At 33.3% G+C, this 22,665-nt stretch overlaps 3 protein-coding genes across 4 annotated transcripts; 1 reads left to right on the top strand and 2 right to left on the bottom strand.

Annotated features, from left to right (window-relative positions):
• Positions 1-1,262: 1,262 nt before the first annotated feature.
• LOC112044245 (mitogen-activated protein kinase p38b) lies at positions 1,263-13,226 on the bottom strand. 2 transcript variants are annotated; one of them, XM_024080017.2, is made up of 9 exons: positions 12,988-13,226; positions 12,115-12,251; positions 10,672-10,865; positions 10,111-10,220; positions 9,361-9,485; positions 7,646-7,725; positions 5,518-5,639; positions 3,491-3,621; positions 1,263-2,970 (listed from the first exon to the last, which is right to left on the bottom strand). In XM_024080017.2, exons 1-9 carry the CDS (start codon positions 13,089-13,091, stop codon positions 2,891-2,893), a joined length of 1,083 nt encoding a protein of 360 aa, XP_023935785.1. In that variant the 5' UTR covers positions 13,092-13,226; the 3' UTR covers positions 1,263-2,890. The 2 variants fall into 2 exon arrangements, with proteins under 2 accessions (XP_023935785.1, XP_023935784.1); XM_024080016.2 differs by lacking the exon at positions 7,646-7,725 and adding an exon at positions 8,276-8,355 and having other exon boundaries at positions 12,988-13,225.
• A 2,769-nt stretch (positions 13,227-15,995) lies between these two features.
• Positions 15,996-18,620, top strand: LOC112044239 (uncharacterized). Its single transcript, XM_024080007.2, has 3 exons — positions 15,996-16,338; positions 17,198-17,299; positions 17,640-18,620. Exons 1-3 carry the CDS (start codon positions 16,096-16,098, stop codon positions 17,787-17,789), a joined length of 495 nt encoding a protein of 164 aa, XP_023935775.1. The 5' UTR covers positions 15,996-16,095; the 3' UTR covers positions 17,790-18,620.
• Positions 17,880-22,448, bottom strand: LOC112044238 (probable dimethyladenosine transferase). Its single transcript, XM_024080006.2, has 5 exons — positions 22,266-22,448; positions 21,249-21,435; positions 19,305-19,608; positions 18,654-18,875; positions 17,880-18,034 (listed from the first exon to the last, which is right to left on the bottom strand). Exons 1-5 carry the CDS (start codon positions 22,321-22,323, stop codon positions 17,885-17,887), a joined length of 921 nt encoding a protein of 306 aa, XP_023935774.2. The 5' UTR covers positions 22,324-22,448; the 3' UTR covers positions 17,880-17,884.
• Between the last annotated feature and the right edge of the window lie 217 nt (positions 22,449-22,665).

Raw genomic sequence — 22,665 nt, 5'->3', positions numbered from 1 at the left:
TGTCGTAGCGAGAGTCGCTATTTTAATGACGTTGCGGAGTGAATCTTTTGTACTTACTTGTACATATGTATTCCTTGACAAAGTTATAATATAGGTATATAATTTGTAACAGCTACGCAGTTTGCAACGTAAGAGCGGACGTTTGGTGCATACTATACTAGAGTTAATTTTAATTGGTAATAAATAAAAAGAAAATAATGACCTAAATTTATATTCACTCAATAAATTCAAAGTCAGAACAACAAAATATATAAACAAGATACAACTTGCTTTTGCTTATAGTTAAAATAATTTTTAATGATTCTTATAGATACGGCAGATTTTTCTCTTCAGCATAATGTGGTAAACAAACAAATCCTTAAACCATAAAAAAATATATCTATGAAGATGCCGCTTATCAATATAATAAAATCATTTTATATTCTGCTATTAACACTGAGCAAATAGGTGTCACATTGAAATGGACTGGTATCTCAAAATAAATAATATAACAGTGAAATATAAAATATGGGTGGATATACAAACAAAATGACAAAATTCCACAAAAACAATATATGTAAAATCTGTAAAACGTATATTATAAAAGTCCATATATGGACATACTACAAAATATTATGAAAATCCTCGGATGTTGTAAAAAAACTTGTATACAAAGGTTGACAAACGAAAATGTTAGCAAGCTAAAAGCATTGCATGAACGATGATTTTTAGGACAGCACATTGCAGCATTAGATATATTTCTGTGTATAGCTGCTTAGTAATTGCGGAACCCCAATCTGCGTTGGATTAACGTGGTGGGTCGAAGCTCCAGATTCTCTCGACTACAAAGGAGGCTTAATTTAATATGACTTATATTGTTTACCAAAATAGATATTATGGTTTTTACTTTTTAGTATAAAAGCAAGAAAAATTATACACATCTTCTAAGAAGTTACTCATAATTAATATTTTAAAACATTCATTAGTTTTTAATTTGAACATAATTAATATATCACAACTATATTATGTAATCTTTAGACATTATTAATAATACCAAGTTATTTTTCATTCAACTAGGCCAAAACCTGTGTTGTGTATATCGAAATGTTTAAGGTAAAACATAGTAAATATTGTATGTATCATGTATGACAATATTAAGTCAAACATATATATTGTAGTACACGACAATTGATAGACAAGAGACAGAGCTGAGGTACAATTATTAAAATCACAGCATTTATAGTAGAGGCCTTATCAAAACAGTTGATTCTCGATATACCTCGATATATGGTTTGAGAACCTCAGGCTCGTAATCTTTAGTACACCACTAATACCATTTTTTTCGACTAATTGGAGAATGGGAATATTGGTCATATTAAAAATATGGCAAAAATACTAGTTTCACCCGAGTAGTTTCTGTAATACGGTGAATATGTTCCCCTATAAGATCAGCTATCTGCTAGTGAAAGTCTCGTCAACATCGGTCCAACCTTTTCAGAGAACCAGAACACACAGACTGAAAGACATTTAATTTAATACTTAAATGGGGTTTTTGATATAAGTACTATATATGTAGTCATAAGCATTTAGCGTTAATTTAAAATTACAAACAGCAATTCAAATTTATTTCCATGTATAGATACCAAATAGCAAAACAAATAATTAAAAAAAAATTAATTAGTGTAAAAATATAATTCAATAGCTCAATTATTAGGGGAGATAAATATAATTTCATCAAAATGAAATAAAAAATAATTCAATTTATTTGCTTACACTACCTAGCTAAAACCAATTATACATATACAAATTCATATAAAAGCTCATAAACAATTAATCTGCATACATAAAACATTCGATAACACTAAGAGTAATATCTAAAATAAGCCAACTATTAAATAGTAGATGCGCTTCAAATAAACTATTTTTTTAAATTACAATATACCACTTCTGTATGTAATATTTTCATGGCACAGGCGCCTCCCTCAGACCAATTATTATATAGGACCTGCCTCGCTAGACGTTTCTTTCTGCCAGAGTATATGATCAACGATCTAATGCGATTGTAAAAATTGTCTCTATAGTATCGATGTTTCATAGTTGTAATCGTGTTCGTCGGTTAAATAGCTCCGTAAAAATACCTTTTTGTGTAGTTGAATGGTGTAAAAAACGGACATAAACTTCTAGTTTAGTATAAGATATATACCAAAAATTTTGTTCGTGAATTTGTGTGCGATACTGGTCCTTCTTAATTGATCTGAGAACACTCCCCACATGTTGAGCTAAATTAAATGTAGGTATTTTGTTTATTCAAAAATAAATGTTTATTAGGCAAGTTTTGATTTGACTTGACAAGCATAACGTCGATTTCTCTAATATGTTCCCCGCTTGTATGGAACAAAATACTATTCATCGCAAATATTTATGTTAATTATTACAGTAAGTATAATCAACTTAAACCAATATAATTTATTATAAGTTGATTTTATTTACTACAACACAGCAAATGTGTTCCCAACTTGATGAGTAGTTGACCATATTTAGCGAACCATCGCTACTTCTATGGCCGGAATTTCGTTACAGTAAATAAATTCAACTTTACCTAATTGCAAGTTGATTATGTTGATTATAATAATACCAATTTGTTACCCACTTAATGACGTGAGCTATGATTAGAACATCTGTTACAGAAAATAAAATCAACTTTTACAATAATTATATTATTATATAATAACATACTGACCGATATAACATAATTACCATTTACATATTATAATATGTATAAAAATTGACTCTTAGAACTTATAGCTCGTTTATTTATAACGACCTATGGCGTTATAATCGCATGTAAAAATATTGCCTTCGAAACAATGTTTCAAATGGCTATAAAGTGCCGTGGTTGATGGATTGCTAATTACGAAGGGTTGACTTCGATTACTGTGTTCATGTGTTGTGGATGAGGCTTAAACTCTACAACTTCTTGCCACACGAGCTCTGAAATAAAAAAAATATAATTAAAGTTTTATGCTATGATAATAACTACTTATACCTACCATAATCGTTAGGGTCGATTTTTCGTACAAAAAAAAAGAATAATTTCAGAGTGTACATCAGAGTGATTCAACGGCTTTTCTGTAAAAAGGTAACAGACAGGCAGATTTATTTTCGCATTAGTATCGATTTAATAAAACAAATGAAATTAATTACATATGAAAATTAAAGGTGATATGAGGTTTGAAAATCAAAAATATATTGTACATACTCGTAACTGAGAATATCCAAACCAGTGGACCCAGTCAAATTTTGCTTTAACTTATATGTACTTACCTATCCCTGCCCTACCATTACACGTAACAAATTCATCCCATTGGCTAGTATAGTATCGCAAGCAACCAATAAGCTATTGGCGACAAACAGAAACTTTAGCCGCTTACAATAAGATTTGATTCAAAAGCAAAGGCTTTAAATTCGCCCAATAGAAAATGCGTAGGAAAGCTATTTTGAGAGGGCTGACCTTTCCACTTGTCGACCGGCAGTTCCATGTCCTCGAAGCTCTGGTCGTAGGGCGCAGACACCGGCTCGTCCATAGGGTCGGCGTACTGCGACAGATACTCGTGAGCGAGCGCTTGCTCCGCTGTTATACGCCTGCAATTACGCGAGATTACTATTACTCGTAAGTACTAAAGTTATTGATATTACAATCTATGTATACGAGTATAAAAGAAGGTTAGACTATTAAAATTTATAACTCACACGACTGGATGATTTGGCTGAAAATTGGTGGAGGTAGCTTAGAACCAGGAGACGGACATTAGGGGTAGGGTAGGGGTAGGTTAGAGGTAGGATAGGAGAGGCTGGGAGTAGGGTAGGGTTTCTCGCGGACAAAGTCGCGCGCCGCGAATGTTAAGAAATTTTAAATATTATAAAATTTGCTGTCTGTGTCGCTAACGTACGACCGACGAGATAATCTCGTGAAGAGATATAGACAAAATTCCGGACAACCGGAAATACCGGTATAAATGCTATCTCTTTCATTGTCTTGGTATGAAAGAGATGGGACTGGGACAACTCCGACACCATTGAACGAATTTTTTTTATTTTTATTCTTTACAAGTTAGCCCTTGACCACAATCTCAACTGATGGTAAGTAATGATGCAATCTAAGATGGAAACGGGCTAAATTTTACTTAGGAGGAGGATGAAAATCCATAATCTTTTCGGTTTCTACCCGACATCGTGCCGGAACGCTAAATCGGTTGGCGGTACGTCTTTGTCGGTAGGGTGGTAACTAGCCACGGCCGAAGCCTCCCACCAGCCCAAAAGTCACGAAATGAAATGAAATGGGCTCCCACGAGCCCATTTTGTCTATATTTCTCTTCACTGGTCGCATGTTAGCACCACTGGCCTTATTTTAGTTGAAACTTCACAAAATCATTGTTGACTATTTGTTACGTACTAAGTTTGCATGTAGTTTTCGCGTAGCATTTTTCACGCTGTGTTCAGGCTTGTCTTCAAGAAAATACTGCTTATTGCAAATATTGCCGTACAGTCAATAGAATCATCTTCACCCAATATAATTATTAAAAGTTGATTTGATTTACTGTAACATAGTAAATGTGTTTCCAACTTGACCAGTAGTTGATCATAATTAGCAAACTATCGTTGCGTCTACTGCCGGTTGTTGTTAGTTACAGTAAATAAAATCAACTTTACCTATAATTTACGATAAGTAGAATATTATGTCATAATTAATAACGAAGCCAATGTATAATACCAACCAATTTAACTATGACACGTAATTTACAGCTGTATCAGTTAATATAACGTTTATAAAATCAATAAATAAAAAACGAGGGTACTACACATACCATACCATATATGAGTCTCAGGCATAACTACATCGCAACAGGTTCTTGAAGTGTACAAAAAGGGAGTGTTTCAAAGTTCTCTAAGAACGCCATCTACTGGTATTTTATAATAACAAAAACTGTTTCACCTGTAGATAAAAGGGAGTGTTTCAAAGTTCTCTAAGAACGCCATCTACTGGTATTTTATAATAACAAAAACTGTTTCACCTGTAGATGGCAGCACGCATCTTAAAAGCCTCGCTCGATTACACTTTTCGCAACGCATTCACTTACTTACTCTCCAACTAAGCGTACTTAAGGAAGTTTTACTTTAAAATGAAAATACTCTGAATCAGAAATGAGAAATGAGAAGATCTACAGAAGAATCAAAGTTACCGACATAGATCGAACGATTCGCAAAGCTGAAGTGGCAATGGGCGGGGCACATAGTTCAAAGAGCCGATGGACGTTGGGGTCCCAAGGTATGGAATGTCGAACCCGCACTAGAAAACGCAGTGTTGGTCGACCACACCTGCGACACGCTTGATCAGAACAGGTGGACTGAGGACATAAAGCGAGTCGCAGGGATTTGCTGGATGCAGGCGGCTCTGGATGTTTGGAAGTTCCTACAAAAGGCCTATGTCCTGCAATGGACGTCCATCGGTTCATATGATGATGATGATGATGAACCTACTTGTCAGCGTCTAGTTCCAGCATTAGTTCGAGCAGGTTGATAGCCAGTAAGTTGGCGCCGCGGAACACCTCGCGGAACTCCCGGCGCTTCATCGTAGGCAGCGACTGGATGTAGTTACGTGCCTAAAATGCAGATAGAATAATCAAATAAATATATTAATAAGAGTTCCTTTTTTGTACTACGTACGTTCGGAACCCTGAAAACAGTAGCTACAATTTTTTTGCTATGTTTATCACTCCCGCTTCCTGAAGTCCCGGATTGTAGGTGAAATAACAGGCTTAACACTTATGCCACAGTTTGTCAGCGCATTGAAGGATTTGTTCCTACACTTTGTGACAGGGATCGACAACCTTTGGAGTGGGAAACGCCATATATTGCAGTTATTAAAGATTTACTATTTTATTTCTTTTTCAGTCAGGGTTGCCAGACGTCCCGATTTTGGCGGGATATCCCAATTTTTAAATCACAATTAGATCCCGCGCGGGACAGGTTCAGACCCGCTTTTCGGGAATAACTCGACCGTGCGTGCAGCGTGATGAGAAAGTATGGGCGGGCGGCACACTCCTTTCACAGACTAATGTTTGAAACGCCAAATTTTTCTAATGAATGAAACTTTTTTGATTTTAAATTCAGTTTTTTTATCAAAAAGACGAATAAGACTATTTGACGATAGGGTAAATCCGATTTAAAATATCACATTTTTAACAGACTTTAAAAAAAGCGGAGGTTCTCAATTTGTCGGAATCTTTTTTAGTCATTTATTTTTTATTGTCACGTAAACGTAATTTGAACTCAAATAAAATGATAAATATTCAAAACTTTTCATAATATACGTACCTACATTTCTTTTAAGATGTCCCGCTATCGACGAAAGAATTCCGCTTTTTTCATTCAAAAAGTTCATCCCGACTTGGCAAAAATAAAATCTGGCTACACTGCTTCCAGTGTACAAGTTAAAATACAATTATTTTTTTACGATTACGCTAACTAAGACAATACGAATAAATCAAAACGTCACAAACCAAAATATGTCAGAAAACTCACAAAACGAGAAGAAACAACACAAGGCCGAAATAATCATTGCGTATGAATTTTAACAAAATGAGTCATTTCCACAATAAAGCTTTTATACAATTGTGTCAATATTTTTTCATATTAACGTTATACATATTAATTATAGCAAGCATTAGTTTAGCATCCTACACTTACATATTTTAATTTCTTTCTAGTATCCTGTACACTAAGCTGTAATGAGTTTAGTATTATTATTTAAAAATATTGTTTTAAGTGTTATTAGTTAATTAATTAATATTAATATATTTAAATAGTTAATAGGAAAAAATTTAATAACAGAACAGTTTCGTCTATCCATCTGTCAAGACCCATTATTACAGATAGGAGTACTATCCTGGATCCGCCACTGACCCCTAAGTAGCGTTTTATCCCGAAAGGTGGTTTGCCTTAGGATGTAGGTCAACACAACAAAAACGCGTTGTTAATTATACGGTAATACAGGAGACATGACATCAGAACAAAAAAAATATCAAAAATGTAACACGGGTCAATTTCGGGTCAATATTGCTTTCAATATCATTGCTTCAATGGCATTGAAATTTGATTGATCCGTGAATTACATGGAATTAAACGGAAGCAATGCAATTAAAAGCGTTTTACCAATCGTAGCTTTTATGATATTGCGCCATCACATTAAAATATATTTAGACGTTTTAATGGGATTGAAAGCAATATTGGACCGAAAATGAACAGTGTTAGCTTTAGCAACAGTTTTTGTCATGTTGTCTCCTATACTACGAGTACTTTATATGTATAATAAACAACGCGTATCTGCTGTGTTAACATTCCATTACTTAAATCAATCATTTAAAAGCTTTAGCACCCACTCAGTCACTTGATAATTTAATATGTTTTTGCATTTCCGAGGCTAATTTGGTTTTACACACCAACCCGCCTGTTAAACGCTTGCCTATCTATACTCAGAGGCACAATTATCCGACCACTTTAATATACTCACGTCATATTAAAATGGGCGGATAATTGTGCCTCTGAGTAATATAAAGTCAAACCGGCTTGCTAAAGTAGAAAGTCTGTACTTGTACACTCAGCTTACCTCCGAACTTAATTTTGTATCAATCGTCTCTTGATCAGGTTTTCCGCACAAAAATAATATTCTTGTGAGATGGTCAATATCTGAACGCGTAAAGGTTAAGGCAAGCACCAAACTTACACAAGCGAGTGTGTTGACAGGACGAACAGTTTAATAAAGCCATATTTTAATAATATTAATTATTATTAAATAAAGCACAATGTACATTAACCCACAAGCAGATCTAATTTATAACCATTTAAATGTGTAGGTAATTAAATAATATAATCATTAATTCCATTTTACATGAATAAGTGCACAGAAAAAAGCAAGACATAAAATTAAGTCAAGACAGTATTACATCAGCTTATGGGATTCTAAGAATAGAAGTCTCAATAACATATTTAAAAGAAGCAAAGTCCATTTAATGAATAAATTTTGCTATTTTCTTCAAAAAGCTGTCTAATATCGTGTCTTTCCTTCTCTTTCTTGATAGATTTAAAAAGTAGACTTTTATTTAGAAACAAATCAGTCAGATTTCCAAGGAAAATAGCAAAAAATTGTTATTCAATGTAAATATTAACAATTTCTATAGTGCAAACGTTGCTTGCCACCAAAATGCCACCTGTTATTTTAAAACACAAATATACTCACGGATTCCGATGATATTTTCTTCATAAATTCCTGACCCGGCGTGCCAAGTACTTCCATAATCAAGTTTAACTGGTGGATATCTGTTTCCGCGATTAAGGTTTGAAAAGCGTAGATAATGTAATAAAATAAGCTAACAGACAATGTTATCACAAAAAGCGTTTAATGATCAAACATGATAACGGTAGTACCTGTATGATCACCCCAATCCATATTTTATTTATATTTATTATTAATGCATAATTAACTCTATCTCTTAGCTGACAGTATAGTACAAGTCGTAATCTATACGTGTCATACAAAGATATATATAGTAAGTCAGAGTGTATGTTTGCTTGCAAAATTGATGAATTTCGCTACAAAGATAGATTGAAGAAGAAACTTTTTATAACTACGTATTAAGATAACTAAGTAGGTAGTTTATTATAAGAGACTTAAAATTTCAAGGAGCTGAAATAGACGAACTATTAATATAAGTCACAAATGATTCTCAAGATATTCCTGGATTATATTATTAAGATATGATTTTTTTATGGTTTACATTATGGGCTGAAGAAGAAGAAGAAGACGGGCAATTCATGTAGTTGTACATATTATGTGAATCTCAATTATTTTATCTTGTATATTTATTTGGCAAACTACATTCAACAAGTTCTGTATCTATCATTATATAATACCATTATTTTTTTAATGTGACGTCACATCTTTCGATTTAACAATTAACATACACATGTAATGAGATGCCATGCTCGATGCTACAATATTTTTATAATTTTTGACTCCTCACATTGTTGGACAGTGTTGTGTTTTAACAACTACATACTTAATTTTCGGAGACCATGCAAGCATACTAGTGTACTTCATTTCCAAGTTGACACTAAACTAACAAAAAACAGCAATTAAAAAAATACATCTTACCTTAGTCCAAAACTTTTTCTAGTAAATCCAAATAGGCTAATACATTGAGATAAAATTTACTCATAAAAGTATGTAAAGCTACACTAGACATCAAAACTACAGTAAAACATCTTTACAAACAAGAGTATTATTAGAATAAAATTTAAATAAGGAAAAATCAAAAAGGATACGGTCTGTACCTGGGAACAGTGTTCTACCTGTCAGTAATTCAGCCATAATACAGCCAACTGACCAGATGTCTACAGTTTGATTATAGTGCATCCAGTTAAGCATTATCTCTGGAGCCCTGTACCACCTACAATGAATTTGATCATAAATAGTCTAAACTCTCCAACAAGATCCCTAAAATTTTAAAGACTTATAATATGCCAGGAATATTTTATTATAGCCTGCCCAGAAGAACAAAAATCTTCACCAGGTTTTAGAAAAAAAGGAACTAACTTTTTATCCGAGTTCAAAAAAGGAGAAAGTTACTTAATTTGACTGTATATATACATATATACTGCAAAAGATACTTGGTGAGGCCCTTAATGAAGATTTTTAACGTGACAACGTCTTATAATTCGATGGAGCCGGCTGCACACTCGAAACAAGATGACGTCGTGCGTAGTTCCCTCGCTCTGGGTGGCCAACTTTTTTTACAAGAAATAAAGTATATTTTGGTCTATGGAGATTATTATTTTAAGAAAACGAACATTTTCTTTTGATAAATGCAACCATTCCATCACTATTTTCTTATGACATAGTCACGTTCAACTATCGTCAGTAAACAGACTTTACAGAAAACCAATTTTATAATAGGTTTTTTTATATTCCTTGTCATGCTATACCGTAAGCTCTGCTACATCAGATTAGAATTCTACTGGAACATTAAACAAAATAATTTAATGCAAAATCTTGTTATAATAAAACAATCATACCTTGTAGCCACATATCCCGTCATTTCAGTTTCTGTGGGTCTCGCCAAACCAAAATCTAAAATTTTCAGCTCACAATCTTCATTGACAGCAATGTTTGAGGGTTTAAGATCCTAAACATAAAACAGAACTTAAATTAATAGTAATAACACTTTTAAACTTTAGACTTGATGGTCTGTTATGTTGAAACAAGTTCAGTCTGGATATCAATTACTGGAATTTTCAATTAATATTTTCATGATAACAATTATTATTAGTCTGGGTAATTGAGTCTACTGAACTAAGTAATTTTTTTTGACAGTACAATATAGTCTAGATACTAATATTATAAAGCTGAAGAGTTTGTTTGTTTAATTGAATGCGCTAATTTCAGGCACTAGAGGTTCGATTCTTTTTTTCGATTTGAAAAATTCTTTCAGTGTTAGATAGCCCATTTATCGAGGAAGGCTATAGGCTTTATATTATCCCCGTATTCCCACGGAAACCAGAACCACGCGGGTGAAACCGCGCGGCGTCAGCTAGTCATTAGGATAAATGAATTAAATTGTTAATTGATAGACATACCCTATGGATGATTCCAGCCGAATGTATGTACTTGAGTCCTCTAAGTATCTGATAGACGAGGAACTGGACATGGTCATCAGACAGCTTCTGAGTGCGGACTATATTGTTCAGATCAGCTCCCATGAGATGTGTCACCAGGTAAACCTGCTGAAACTCTTCCAGATTCTTTTCAGGAGTGAATACGTCCAGCAGGCCTAGAATTATTTTTATTATTAGGATGAATAAAATATTCCAGCAATAGTCCAGGATTAGCCTATAAGCTATCTATCATTCTGTTTAGGGCAGTACCAGAGACAACTAAATAAAAACGAGCACACAAAACTTTAAGCAATTTCAAAATCTGCACATTTTTATATTAATTCTTTGCAGTATAAGGATATATAGATTATAGACCCTATGGGAATGTTGCACCAAAGGTCGTGTATTGATCGCCATCCACTGGACTATTGTTTCACACACTTCTAATACAGCCTTTTCTGACTAGTTGGAGAATGGGAATATTGGTGATATAAAATAAAATTTTAATTATAAGAAAATTTGCAATACAGATATTACTAATAATTCCCTCTTCATCCCCAACTAATTGAAAATCATATTCAAATAGTAGGTATAGTACTACAAATTTTTAGTTATTAAGTTGTAACATGCCAAACTGCACAGATAATGTAACCCCACTAGAATATATTTTTGTACAACAATAGTGCAACGAGCGAGTAATAAATAAATAAAATCTATAACCAAAAATAGATACAAAAAACCAAGCCTGCCATTGCCTGTGGTCTCCACACTAGATTGATCTGTATCGTGGAGACCAGATATAGTGCCAGAAAACTTGTTTAACTTATAATGGATTTTCATTATTCAATCATTTAACTGTATAATAACAATGAAAACATACAAATATTAAATTGAGTCAAGTAACCATCTGACCTATCAGCTTTTTTCAATGGCCCACCTCAGTTACATTTTTTTTTTTTATTCTTCACAAGTTAGCCCTTGACTACAATGTACTCTGACCTGATGGTAAGTGATGATGCAGTCTAAGATGGAAGCATACCTTGGAGGATGAAAATATACACCCCTTTCGGTTTCTACGTACGTCTTTGCCGGTAGGGTGGTAACTAGCCACGGCCGAAGCCTCCCACCAGCCAGACCTGGACAAATTAAGAAAATCTCAATCTGCCCAGCCGGGGATCGAACCCAGGACCTCCGTCTTGTAAATTCACCGTGCATACCACTGCGCCACAGAGGCCGTAAACGTTTAAATATTTTTTTGGACTTAAAAATACTTAGCAAGAAATGCATCAATAACATATTGCATTATCACTGCATATCAACTGGTTTTGTTTTGATAAAAACCAAGAACAAATTCTCAAAAATGGATTGTTTTTTTAGACACAGTATTTCAGAACAAGAGAATAACATGACAATACATAAACTTACCAATAACATTTTCGTGGTTCATATGTTTCAACATTCTCAACTCCCTGTAAGTGCGCTTAGCATGCACAGCTGATTGGAAAGGCCTTGCTAATTTCTTTATTGCCACCTTCATGTTATGCAAGGTGTCAATGGCAGAGCTGCAAAAATCAGTTACAAGTAGAGTAATTAATAATTTTATCATAAGGGACAGATGAAAAAATCCCTTGTTTGCCATCAAAACATTCGCAGAATCTTATAAGCTCTATGTTTAATCTAGCTGTGAGCTGTAGTAGCAGTAGTTTCAAAGATTAATGTGAATAAGCAGTCTAAATTTTTAACCAAACCACTTTTTAACAAAATGCTCTCAAAGATGTGCTGTTTCTGTTGGTGTATTATAATACACCAATAGAAAGAAAATAAATCTGTACATATATGTACAGATTTATTTTCTTATTAATATACAAACAGTGTGTGTTGCCAGTGATAATCTATGGATCTGAATCTTGGTTGCTAACTATGGGGCATATTATTTAATAAAGTTGGTTTGGTTACTCCATCGCTCGCTGAGTTTCTCTATCTGATCAAATCAGAAAAGAGGAGATTTGCAAAGACACTGACATAGCTCAGCGAGTCACGAGGCTAAGTAGATTATGTATTAATCAATGTAACTCTCTAATTATGAATAATTGATATAATTATAATTAATGATATGGCTTGATAGACAATAGAGGACAGAACCAGTTCCACCCACACAATTATAGACTGTGCTTATGTTTTCTAAATGTAATCTTAAATAATGGATAAGCTACATGCTTGCGGTTATGAACTTAAAAAAATGAATTCAAAAATAAACACTGGCACGTTGCCTATAATATACTCTAAATAAATACATACCAAACTTGACCGTAAGCCCCAGATCCTACAGGTGTAAGCATTTGATATCTCTCAGGTACAATCCATTCTGTTTTATTGATTTCTACCGTGTGGAAACGCGGCATTGTGAACAATGTTGTATAAATTCAATTTGATGTTGTATAAATTATAAAGTTGAAAATAAACAAAGTCCAAGTTATATTGAGAAATATTTTAATTTTTATATCGCTTCGCTGTCACATGCACCGACCACAGAAAATAAAGTAAAAAAAATCAAACTCAAAGAGTACAATTCAATTACTGATCAAAGAGAATATTTTTAGAGGCGAATATTTGTTAGAGCAAAAAAAACACAAAGTAGCAAAAACAGCAAATTATTTATAAAATAAGTACCCTGTAAGCCGAGGTCCGAGTCTTATAGAGAACGCCCTTAGAGAACCGTTCTGTCCTCTATCTTTATTTCAGCCTTCGGGCACATCGGGTCTCATCAGGCGATGCTTAGATACATAGATAATAGAGGATATGTGACAAGTAATTATTATTGAGGCTTCCGGTAACCATGTTTGGTCTCTAAATTGAGCTAGGGCTGTTTTATCGATAATAATTAAGCACTCGATATAAAATTATACAAAATATTATGTTTACTAAAATGAAACATTTTAAATTCTGTCTTACATTATTATAATATAAAATTTCATACAATTGATTTTCCGTACAAGTGTTTTGTATTTAACACAGATTAATCAATAATATACAGATAGAGCGTACGGAACATTACGGCGTCCTTAAAGATAATAACGTCCTTAATTTAACCATCCGTTACTATTCGTACGTTTGGTGTACTGACAGACTGATTAGTAGATGGAACCATTATATCCTGCAAAAAAACAAAATAATTATCGTTACTTTAAACAACTATAGTATTATTCAATATTAACATAGTTTATTGATTTTTGCCTAGAACTTTGTCCAATGCTTAATCAGCTTTTCCTTTTCATAGGTAATTATATTTTTAGGATAACCCTGGACTTGAGCCCAGCCGCTTGGTCAAAGGTAGTTATAGTCGAAAATCTAGATCTTAATAAAAAAATAAATCTAATTAGTCTTTAATTATGTTGAGTCTACCTAAATGCCAACCAAATAAATAGACCAATGGCTATAGATTTCAAATAATAAATCATTATTAAAATACATATACCCGTAATAAATAATTTTACTTACTTGTATTCCATTTTGGGAAACAGCATTGTCATGACTCTCTGATAACAGATTAAGGTTCATTTCTTGCAAGGGTTGTCTTACTTGTTGCTCAGGTGATAAATTCTGCAATAGGTAATTTTTATTCTTTGGTTATATCTACTAAAATATTACTATAAAGGCAACATTAGTATGTATATGAGTACATAAAGCAACCAACCAGCAAAATCTTTTTTCAAATTTGTGAATGATATCTTTCTTTTACACTATTGGACACAATAAAAAAATTATATAAATAAATGTTAAAATTAAAACTTGCTGGTATTCAGATATTTTAAAATTAGGGAATTCCTATATTATCACAAACAAGAATGAATACGATGAAAAAGGATTCTCATCGAATCGAAGAATGTTAAATTAATGTGATCCTTCTTAAAATTAGCCATTTTTGTCTTAAATCATGATTTTTTGGAAATCTGAAAAATATAAAATATAACTATACTTATAGAACATAAAATAATTTATTAATTTATACGTTTTCGCTTATTTAAATAAAATAAAAAATTATAATAAATATACTTAAACAATACACATCACTATCTAGCCCCAAAGTAAGCATACAGAGTAGCTTGTGTTATGGGTGCTAAGATAGTTGATATTACAATATTAATATACAATTATATACTACATATAAATACTTATATAATGTATAAATACACACAGACACTGGAAAACACCCATGCTCATTACACAAATATTTTCCAGTTGTGGGAATCGAACCCACGGCCGTGGATTTCGATGATATAGCAAAATAAATCAATTGTTCACTATTCATCGATATTGTAAACAATACTTTCCCAACACTTCGTATACGGTCAAACCAAAACTCGTGAAATAATTCATTTCTTTAAAGGATTGCCCATAAAACCACGTATTGTAAAGCTTTGAATTAGTCAATTGGCCTAATTAAAAAAAATACCTTTAAAATACTCAACATCAACAGAAAAATCAAAGATTTTAATACTTACTTGTGAAATGAAATTCCCGCTAGTTTTGTTTGGGTTTTGTTGGTGCAGGCAACAACTGCACACTTCACCATTGTATAATATTTAATTTATTTTGCGATTCACAAGCTTATTGGTTATTATTTCCGTAATATTTCGAATACCGTTATACCGGAACCACAACAATAGCCATTTTTGGTCACTAAAAACAAAAGATAATTTGGTCACAACTGACATAATTGATGTCGTCATGTAAAATATGTCTAACCTCTTTACGCAATGACTAAAAAAATATCTATCTCGCTCCATTAAGGTAGCTTTCTTTAAGTTAGAGAGGTTACGAAAAAATTTTGTTTATTCTTTAAAAAAATAAATCCTTGACCAAATTTGACGTAAAATGCCACAGGTCCATTATATATAGGTGTCAAAGAGGCGATGCTTCTGCGCTCGCCCAAACCGGCCTCCGGTGACGCCGTAGTGGTCCCATATGGAGCCATCGGCACTTATTCAACACGAAAAAAAAAACTGTGTAAAAATTATGCGTGTGTGTATTGCGAGTCAATTATATAGTTGTGTGTAGTGTATGGACATAGAATATACTTAATGGTGTTAAATATTTTCGATGTGTGAGTTTACCTCGTCCCCCTCAAAAAACGACAGACTTTTTGTTGGTGAATTTGGGTGCGAAACAGGTCCATTATTTTTAATGGTCTAAGGTAAAACATACCATAATCAGCGATATTATTTGTTCAATCTGTGGTTAACATGTGTCACTGTCAAATAATAATCTGTCAATCTGACACTACACTGTCTGTCAGTTGTCAGACGTCAGTGTCAATTATTTGTAAAATAAATGTCAAATAATAAATTATTATTTTTTCCAAATAATTTTCAATAAAAGTTTTTTTTTTCTGATAAAAACAATAAAATGGCTCAAACGGCGGGCGTCAAGCCCATGGCCATTGCTGGTCGTGTAGCTTCGGAAAGAGAAAGATGTATAGGTATGACTGATGCCGAAAGGGCATGGCGCAAGCAGTGGTTAAAAGACCAAGTATTGGCTTCAAACGAACCTGTTCATGTTGAGGAATACTGGAGAGAACGCACTAATCCCATACGTCGTATCTATCGTAAACCACTTGATGTCCTATTTACAACGCTTGCTCCTGTGCTGGTAAGATTACATAACAATAATAACCTTTTAGGCATCAAAACAGTATTGATATGTTTAGTGCATAACTGTTTAATAATTCCCAATACATACATGGTTTTCAAGACCTGAGTCTAATTCATAAGTTTAAATTTACAAGCTAGTAACTAAAAAAAAAAATGTAAATAGAAGTTTTACATTTGGGTACATACTGAGTGGGGTAGTTATTAAGTACACAACTGAAATCACATATTTCTTGTGATTGAATTGTACATGCAGCATGTTTTTACTGCAGCCTACACAATGTGTACTATTTACCAACAAAAAAATTAGAAATTAAGGTAGAAAACGCATGTCATTTTATAACTTATTTATTTTAAATTATGTATTTGTTTATAAAATGTTATTCAAAATATATTAACTATATCTAATTGTTGTATCTTTATTTTTTTAATTATCCTATGTCAATAATAATTATTATTAGGTGTAAAACAACTAGCGATTTATACCCTCCTATTCAATTTGTTTGTTGGTAAACAGTATTATTTATTATTTATTCTTATAATGTCTTTAAAAAAAAACTCACTGATCATCTGTCGGTGAGTTCTTCCCCATAATAATTAAGTTAAGTTATATCTGTTATTTTGTTCCTTGTGTGGTATTTGACTGTTTACATGTTTTTTAGTTTTTAGTGAATGTTGTGTGCACTTGTCATAGATGTACGTATAAGTCAATGTGAGCTAGTTATATATTATTTGTGTATGTCTCTATATGTATATTGTAAGTGTACGTAAAAATAAATAAATAAATAAATAAACAGTACACATAGAGTAGGGCTGCAGTTTTATTTTATGCCATATTAACCAATAATAATTTGTTACAGGGACAACAGCGTGCCGCTGATTATAGATACATAACAGGGAAACTTGGTCTTATTGCAGTTGGTGTCCTGGCTGTCCATTACTATTTTAAGTATCAAGGAAATGTAAGTGTTTTCATTATTAATTAATGTTACAGTTGATACTTATGTTATGAACTTCATCCTCTTGCTTGATGCAAGTTAAAAAATAAAAAAAAATAAACAACAAATAAAAATGTACCAATTAATAATATTTATATTTCAATCTTTGACAATTTAGTGAATATTAATTGCTGTATATACTTCGCATTTTATATCTGTTCTAATTAATTAAATCTCAGTGGATCTTTCCTGATAAATGATGAAGATGTTCTATAAAATATTTGCTTAAATATATCAATAAATGGATATTGGTATGTCTTGTGTCTTTTATTCCAATTTTAATCTTGACTTCTTAATTTTTTAGGACTGGACTAAAAAGGGAGGCTGGAGAATGACTCGAACAAAACCTATGGTGCTGCCGGGACAACCAGGATTTCCATATAAATCCGAACGTTGCAAAGATTCTGATTATGCTGACAGAGGTTTCAGCAAATCTGTATTTGGTTCAAAGTAGATCATAATGTTACCATTGAAAATATAAAGTAGACAATTTACCAATATAAAATATTTATTCGAACTTGAATGAAAATAAAATAAACTTGAGTTATTTTAAGCAAAGTGTATTCCTTCTGAATTAAATGCATGTAACAATTTCATGAAATCATCAATGTCCATTGTTCTTGCCCTCATCTGGTCACATTCAGCTTCAGTTAAAATTTGTTGCACCTTTTCTTTTATGTCAAAATCCTCTGATATTTCCTAAAAAAAAGAGATAATATTATGTATAATGAAATTATAAACCAAATAAAATAAATTACAAGCAGAGTCCACAATTTTATGTTCATAGCTCCCATTCTCTTGGGAATATGGAGATAAAGTGTAGCCTATGTTCATCAGGGGTAATGTAAGATTCAAATGGTGAAAGAATTTTTCAAATTGGTCTAGTAGTTTTAAAATTATATTAAGTAACAATGCAGTCTTAAGATGGAAGCAGGCTTACTTGGAAGAGATACAAGTTATTTTGACCCATATCTCTGGTAGTTGCTACTACATGTTAACCCTTAAGCCTAGTTCCAACTACTTTAGTATTTTAATTGAGTATGATATTTTGGCATTAAATCAAAAAATTGTTTGTACTCGACTAAAGTAGTCTAAACTAGGCATTAGGGTGGTATCAAGCCAAGCTGAATCCTACCAGGCAACAATGCATAGGCAATCTTTTTACTTCTATGACTGGTATTTGGAGCTTAGACCCACCACACAGCTTCATGTCAGTTGGTAGGTATTACTTATTTTTTTGAAATATATGCTATATTTATTAAAAGAATAAACCCAGTTATTATTATTAGTTATTATTAGATACAATGTTTTTTTTTACCTTATTGTTTAATGAGCAATGAACTCTATAATTCTTTTCAAGAGCAGCCATGGTAGTGTTGTGTTTAAAAGCAGCAGACAATGTTTTGTTTTTCCTCACAAAGGCTATCCTTGTGAGACCATCCCACTCTACAAAGTTTATTGGAGGCGGTGGATTCCTAGGTTCTATTCTCACCACACTTGATTCAACTTTTGGTGGGGGTCTAAAATTATTCTTTCCCACCTGCATACAAGATGTAAATTTTTAAATAAAATTTGTATGTTATTAAACAATATGAATTTAAAATGTTTATTTTTTTATTTGATTACAAAGTATTATACTTTACTGAAGTTGCTTCATTTATTAAATGAAGTAGTATGCAGTAAAATATAATACTGTTTACTACAGTACAATAGTCCATATTACATATTACTTGTGCAAGGCTTAGACGTTAAGCCTTATATTCCTGTAGTTACACCAGCAACCATGCCCTTCAGAACACAACAATGCCTGAGAACTATTAGAAAAAAGCTTACTACTATTATTTATACTAAATACTGATAGAAGCATGGCCCATAGATTCCACCAATATTTCTGTGTAAGCATCACACAATTATCTCAGTATAAAAAAATAACAGTAGACTATTCAAAAAGATATTATTCATACTGTACCTTCATTAGCATATCCACTCTAGCCAGCAACTGGGTGTTTATTGACAATCTACAATATAATTTATCACCTGGCTTCGCAACCAATCTCTGAGCAAACTCCTTTTGGAACATTAAAATAGCACATCTGAAGAATGGCCGGTGCAGTAGCAACTTGAAAACTAAAGGAGAACTGATTTGATATGGGATATTGGCTACACAAATATCAAAAAATGGCAATTCTGTTTTCAAAACATCACCAACTAATATATGAAGTTTAGCTTGGTATGGTGTGCCCTGGACACGCTTTTGAAGTTCAGCAACTAGTCTAAAAACAAAATTAAAATGTTTATAGGTAGCATTAGGTTTGTAGCAACCGCAACTGCTTTCGTACAAATTTATATAGAGTACTAGCGGACGCCCGCGACTTCGTCCGCGTAAATTTCGATGTCAACTTTACTACTACCCTACCCTACCCTACCACTACCCCAACCCTACCCTATCCAACCCCTACCCTACCCCAAACCAACCCCTACCCTACCCCTACCTTACCTATACCCTACCCCCATCCTACCCCTACCCCCATCCTACCCCTACCCTCCCCGTACCCTATCCCTTTCCTACTCCTATCCCACCCGTACCCCTATCTCACGCCTATCCTACCCCTACCCCACCACTTCCCTATCCTACCCGTACCTCTACCCTACCACTACCCTACCTCTACCCCTACCCTACCACTACCCTAAACCCGGCCCTAAACCTACCCTACCCCTACACTTCCCTACGCTTCCCTACCCGTACCCTACCCTACCCTGTAACTTCTCTATCTTACTCCTTCCTACCCTTAGCAAAATCGGTCCAGTCCTTCGAGAGAGGTGGTATGACCAAGAGAAATAGAGACTTCTATGCTAATAATATAAAGAGGTTAAGTTCGTGTGGTTGTAGGAGGTAACCTCTGGATCTACTGGACCGATTTGGAAAATTGTTGTACCAATAGAAAGCTACGTTATTTGCAAGTGTCAAAGGCTATGTTTGATCCCCATATTCACACGGGAACGGGAACTACGTAAATGAAAGCGCCGGGCGTCATACAGCGGAATTTCTGCGTCTTTTAGAAATTTTGTATTATCTCCGAAACTATTTAAGTAATTAACATACTGTAAAGGGCAAATCTTATCTCCATAATATCCTTGTGATTATTAAATAATTTATTTTAATAAGGATTAAAGTCTAGTTGCATAAATAGTGATGTAAACCTAAGTATATAAAATTAATAATTTATAAAACACAAAAGGTACTATATCTGCTAATATATAGAAGATAGATATATGGCGTCGCGGACTTTTTTGTAGAACTTTTAAAGATACATAAAGTCTCTATACATTAATTTCAATTTTTCACAATGGTTAAGGCAGCGCATGCGAATAAGTCTGTTTAAAAGGTTTTTAGTCCGACCTGTATGACAAAAACTGGGATAACTCGGCTAATATATATGATACCAATATAAAATATAGCCTATAGCACTCCCCGATAATGTAGCATTCTACTGGTGAAAGAATTTTTAAAATCGGTCCAGCAGTTCCGAAGATTACCCCATTTTAAAAATGTGACAAACTTACAAACTTACAAACTTTACCTCTTTATAATATTAGTATAGATTAAACAAAGGTTTGTGCGACATGGTCTCTGGATTTATATGGAGCCTAAAAAAAATGTTTAAATATGTTAACAACCTCCATTCATGGTTACAATAATGTCAAAATTAAAATCTTCTCTATTTAAAAATGGTTAAATCATATTTTCCTTTAATAAAATTTACAGCTTCTAGATATTAGGGATTATCTAATTTCTATATTATTTTCACAGCATAAGGTTATATTTTATTTTACAGTTTTATAACAGCTAAAGTTAGCTTGAATTAATAAACAAATTGTCATAATAAAAAGTCATAATAAATATAAGCATTACCTTGTATCTATTTCACAGGCAATAACTTTTTTAACTCTGTCAAGCATTTTTATAGTCATGTTACCAGTACCAGGCCCAATTTCAAGAGCAACGTCTGTTGGTCTTAATCCAGCTTTATCTAACATTCCTGTTATAATAAGAGGATTCTTCAATATATGTTGGCCAAAATCTTTATTGAACTGAATACCTGAAATAAAAAAGATAGTGTTGTGTTACCTCAGAAACATTAGTAATTCCTAAGATAGTTTATACCATATTTTTCATGACCTACATTTTTTTAATATTAATCATCATCATCATTATCAACCCAGATTTGGCTCACTTCTGAGCTCAAGTCTCCTTTTAGAATGAGGGGTTAGGCCAAATAGTCCACCACACTGGCCAAATGTGAATTGGCAGACTTCACACACACAGATAAGAAAATTCTCAGTATGCAGGTTTCCTCACAATGTTTTTCCTTTTGAGACATGTGACATTTGTTTATTAATTATTATATTGGGAATTTAGCTCACATCTTTGGAGTTTCCTTTCTACCAAATGGTGCCAAATGAACTCCAATGCTCAGTGCTAGATGGTAGTAAATTTAAGTGATTTTGAGATAGTATGGATATGGTGACAGTTGCCTGTATGAGGTTCATATTACGTACTATTAGCACGAATCGTGGCAAACTTTTCGTGCCATCCTACACGAAACGAACTGGAATACCTGTAGGCCTAATAAGCGTAACCAGGGTTGGCTGAAAATGACTTATCTCAACTGCATGCATGATCAGCAGTTTTGACTTAATTACCCGAGACGAGGAAAGTAGCTCGAACCATCTAGCAAGGAACATGGGTAGAAACTTTCAAAAGGCTTAGAAGACGAGCGCCACTCTTATTGGGAACGTGAACACTACATTTTATTTTGCCAAATCACTGGTTTTTGCTCCATACACGTCTCATTTTTATAATCCTGCTGAATTCTTAAAGGTTGCAAGGATTTTTGAGAATCGAAAAAAAAAAAACAATATTACGCACCTTGCTTTGCAATTTCATTATGTATTCTAGATTTTTTCTCGACCTTAATTTTTGGCATTTTTAACTAATATATGTTTTAATAGGTTATTAATTATTGTTTTAAATACAAAAGAAGACGATTACAAAAACAAATTAAAATTATACACCAAAACACGTGAAATAATCTGTCACTGTCAATCTGACATCCGACTGACAGTAGTTTTTTTTTGCTTCCCAGTCAGCTTCCCTGGCTTCAAGGCTCTGGGACAGTTTACAGTGTATAAGCTACGTGCCACTTAGCGTCTTTAGCGATCCTAAAAAATCACATGATCGACCACAGCTTTGTCCGCACCACTTGCATGCGTGCGACGTTGCAATGGTTGCAATCAAAAACTCAAGTTTTGAGCGCTCTGTGAGTGCG

This window comes from Bicyclus anynana, chromosome 1 (genome assembly GCF_947172395.1).
Source record: "Bicyclus anynana chromosome 1, ilBicAnyn1.1, whole genome shotgun sequence".
NCBI classification, from domain to species: Eukaryota; Metazoa; Arthropoda; class Insecta; order Lepidoptera; family Nymphalidae; genus Bicyclus; species Bicyclus anynana.
This window is presented reverse-complemented; position numbering and strand designations above follow the sequence as displayed.

Coding starts and splice junctions, on each gene's coding strand:
- LOC112044238 (XM_024080006.2), bottom strand. CDS start 22,323: ATGCCAAAAATTAAGGTCGAGAAAAAATCTAGAATACATAATGAAATT. Junction 21,436..22,265: donor TAATGAAATTGCAAAGCAAG/GTGCGTAATATT, acceptor TTTTTATTTCAG/GTATTCAGTTCAATAAAGAT. Junction 18,876..19,304: donor GAGTGGATATGCTAATGAAG/GTACAGTATGAA, acceptor TCTTGTATGCAG/GTGGGAAAGAATAATTTTAG.
- LOC112044239 (XM_024080007.2), top strand. CDS start 16,096: ATGGCTCAAACGGCGGGCGTCAAGCCCATGGCCATTGCTGGTCGTGTA. Junction 16,339..17,197: donor CAACGCTTGCTCCTGTGCTG/GTAAGATTACAT, acceptor AATTTGTTACAG/GGACAACAGCGTGCCGCTGA. Junction 17,300..17,639: donor ATTTTAAGTATCAAGGAAAT/GTAAGTGTTTTC, acceptor TTAATTTTTTAG/GACTGGACTAAAAAGGGAGG.
- LOC112044245 (XM_024080017.2), bottom strand. CDS start 13,091: ATGCCGCGTTTCCACACGGTAGAAATCAATAAAACAGAATGGATTGTA. Junction 10,866..12,114: donor GAACCACGAAAATGTTATTG/GTAAGTTTATGT, acceptor AAATAATTCTAG/GCCTGCTGGACGTATTCACT. Junction 7,726..9,360: donor ACTGTTCCCAGGTACAGACC/GTATCCTTTTTG, acceptor TTACGCGTTCAG/ATATTGACCATCTCACAAGA.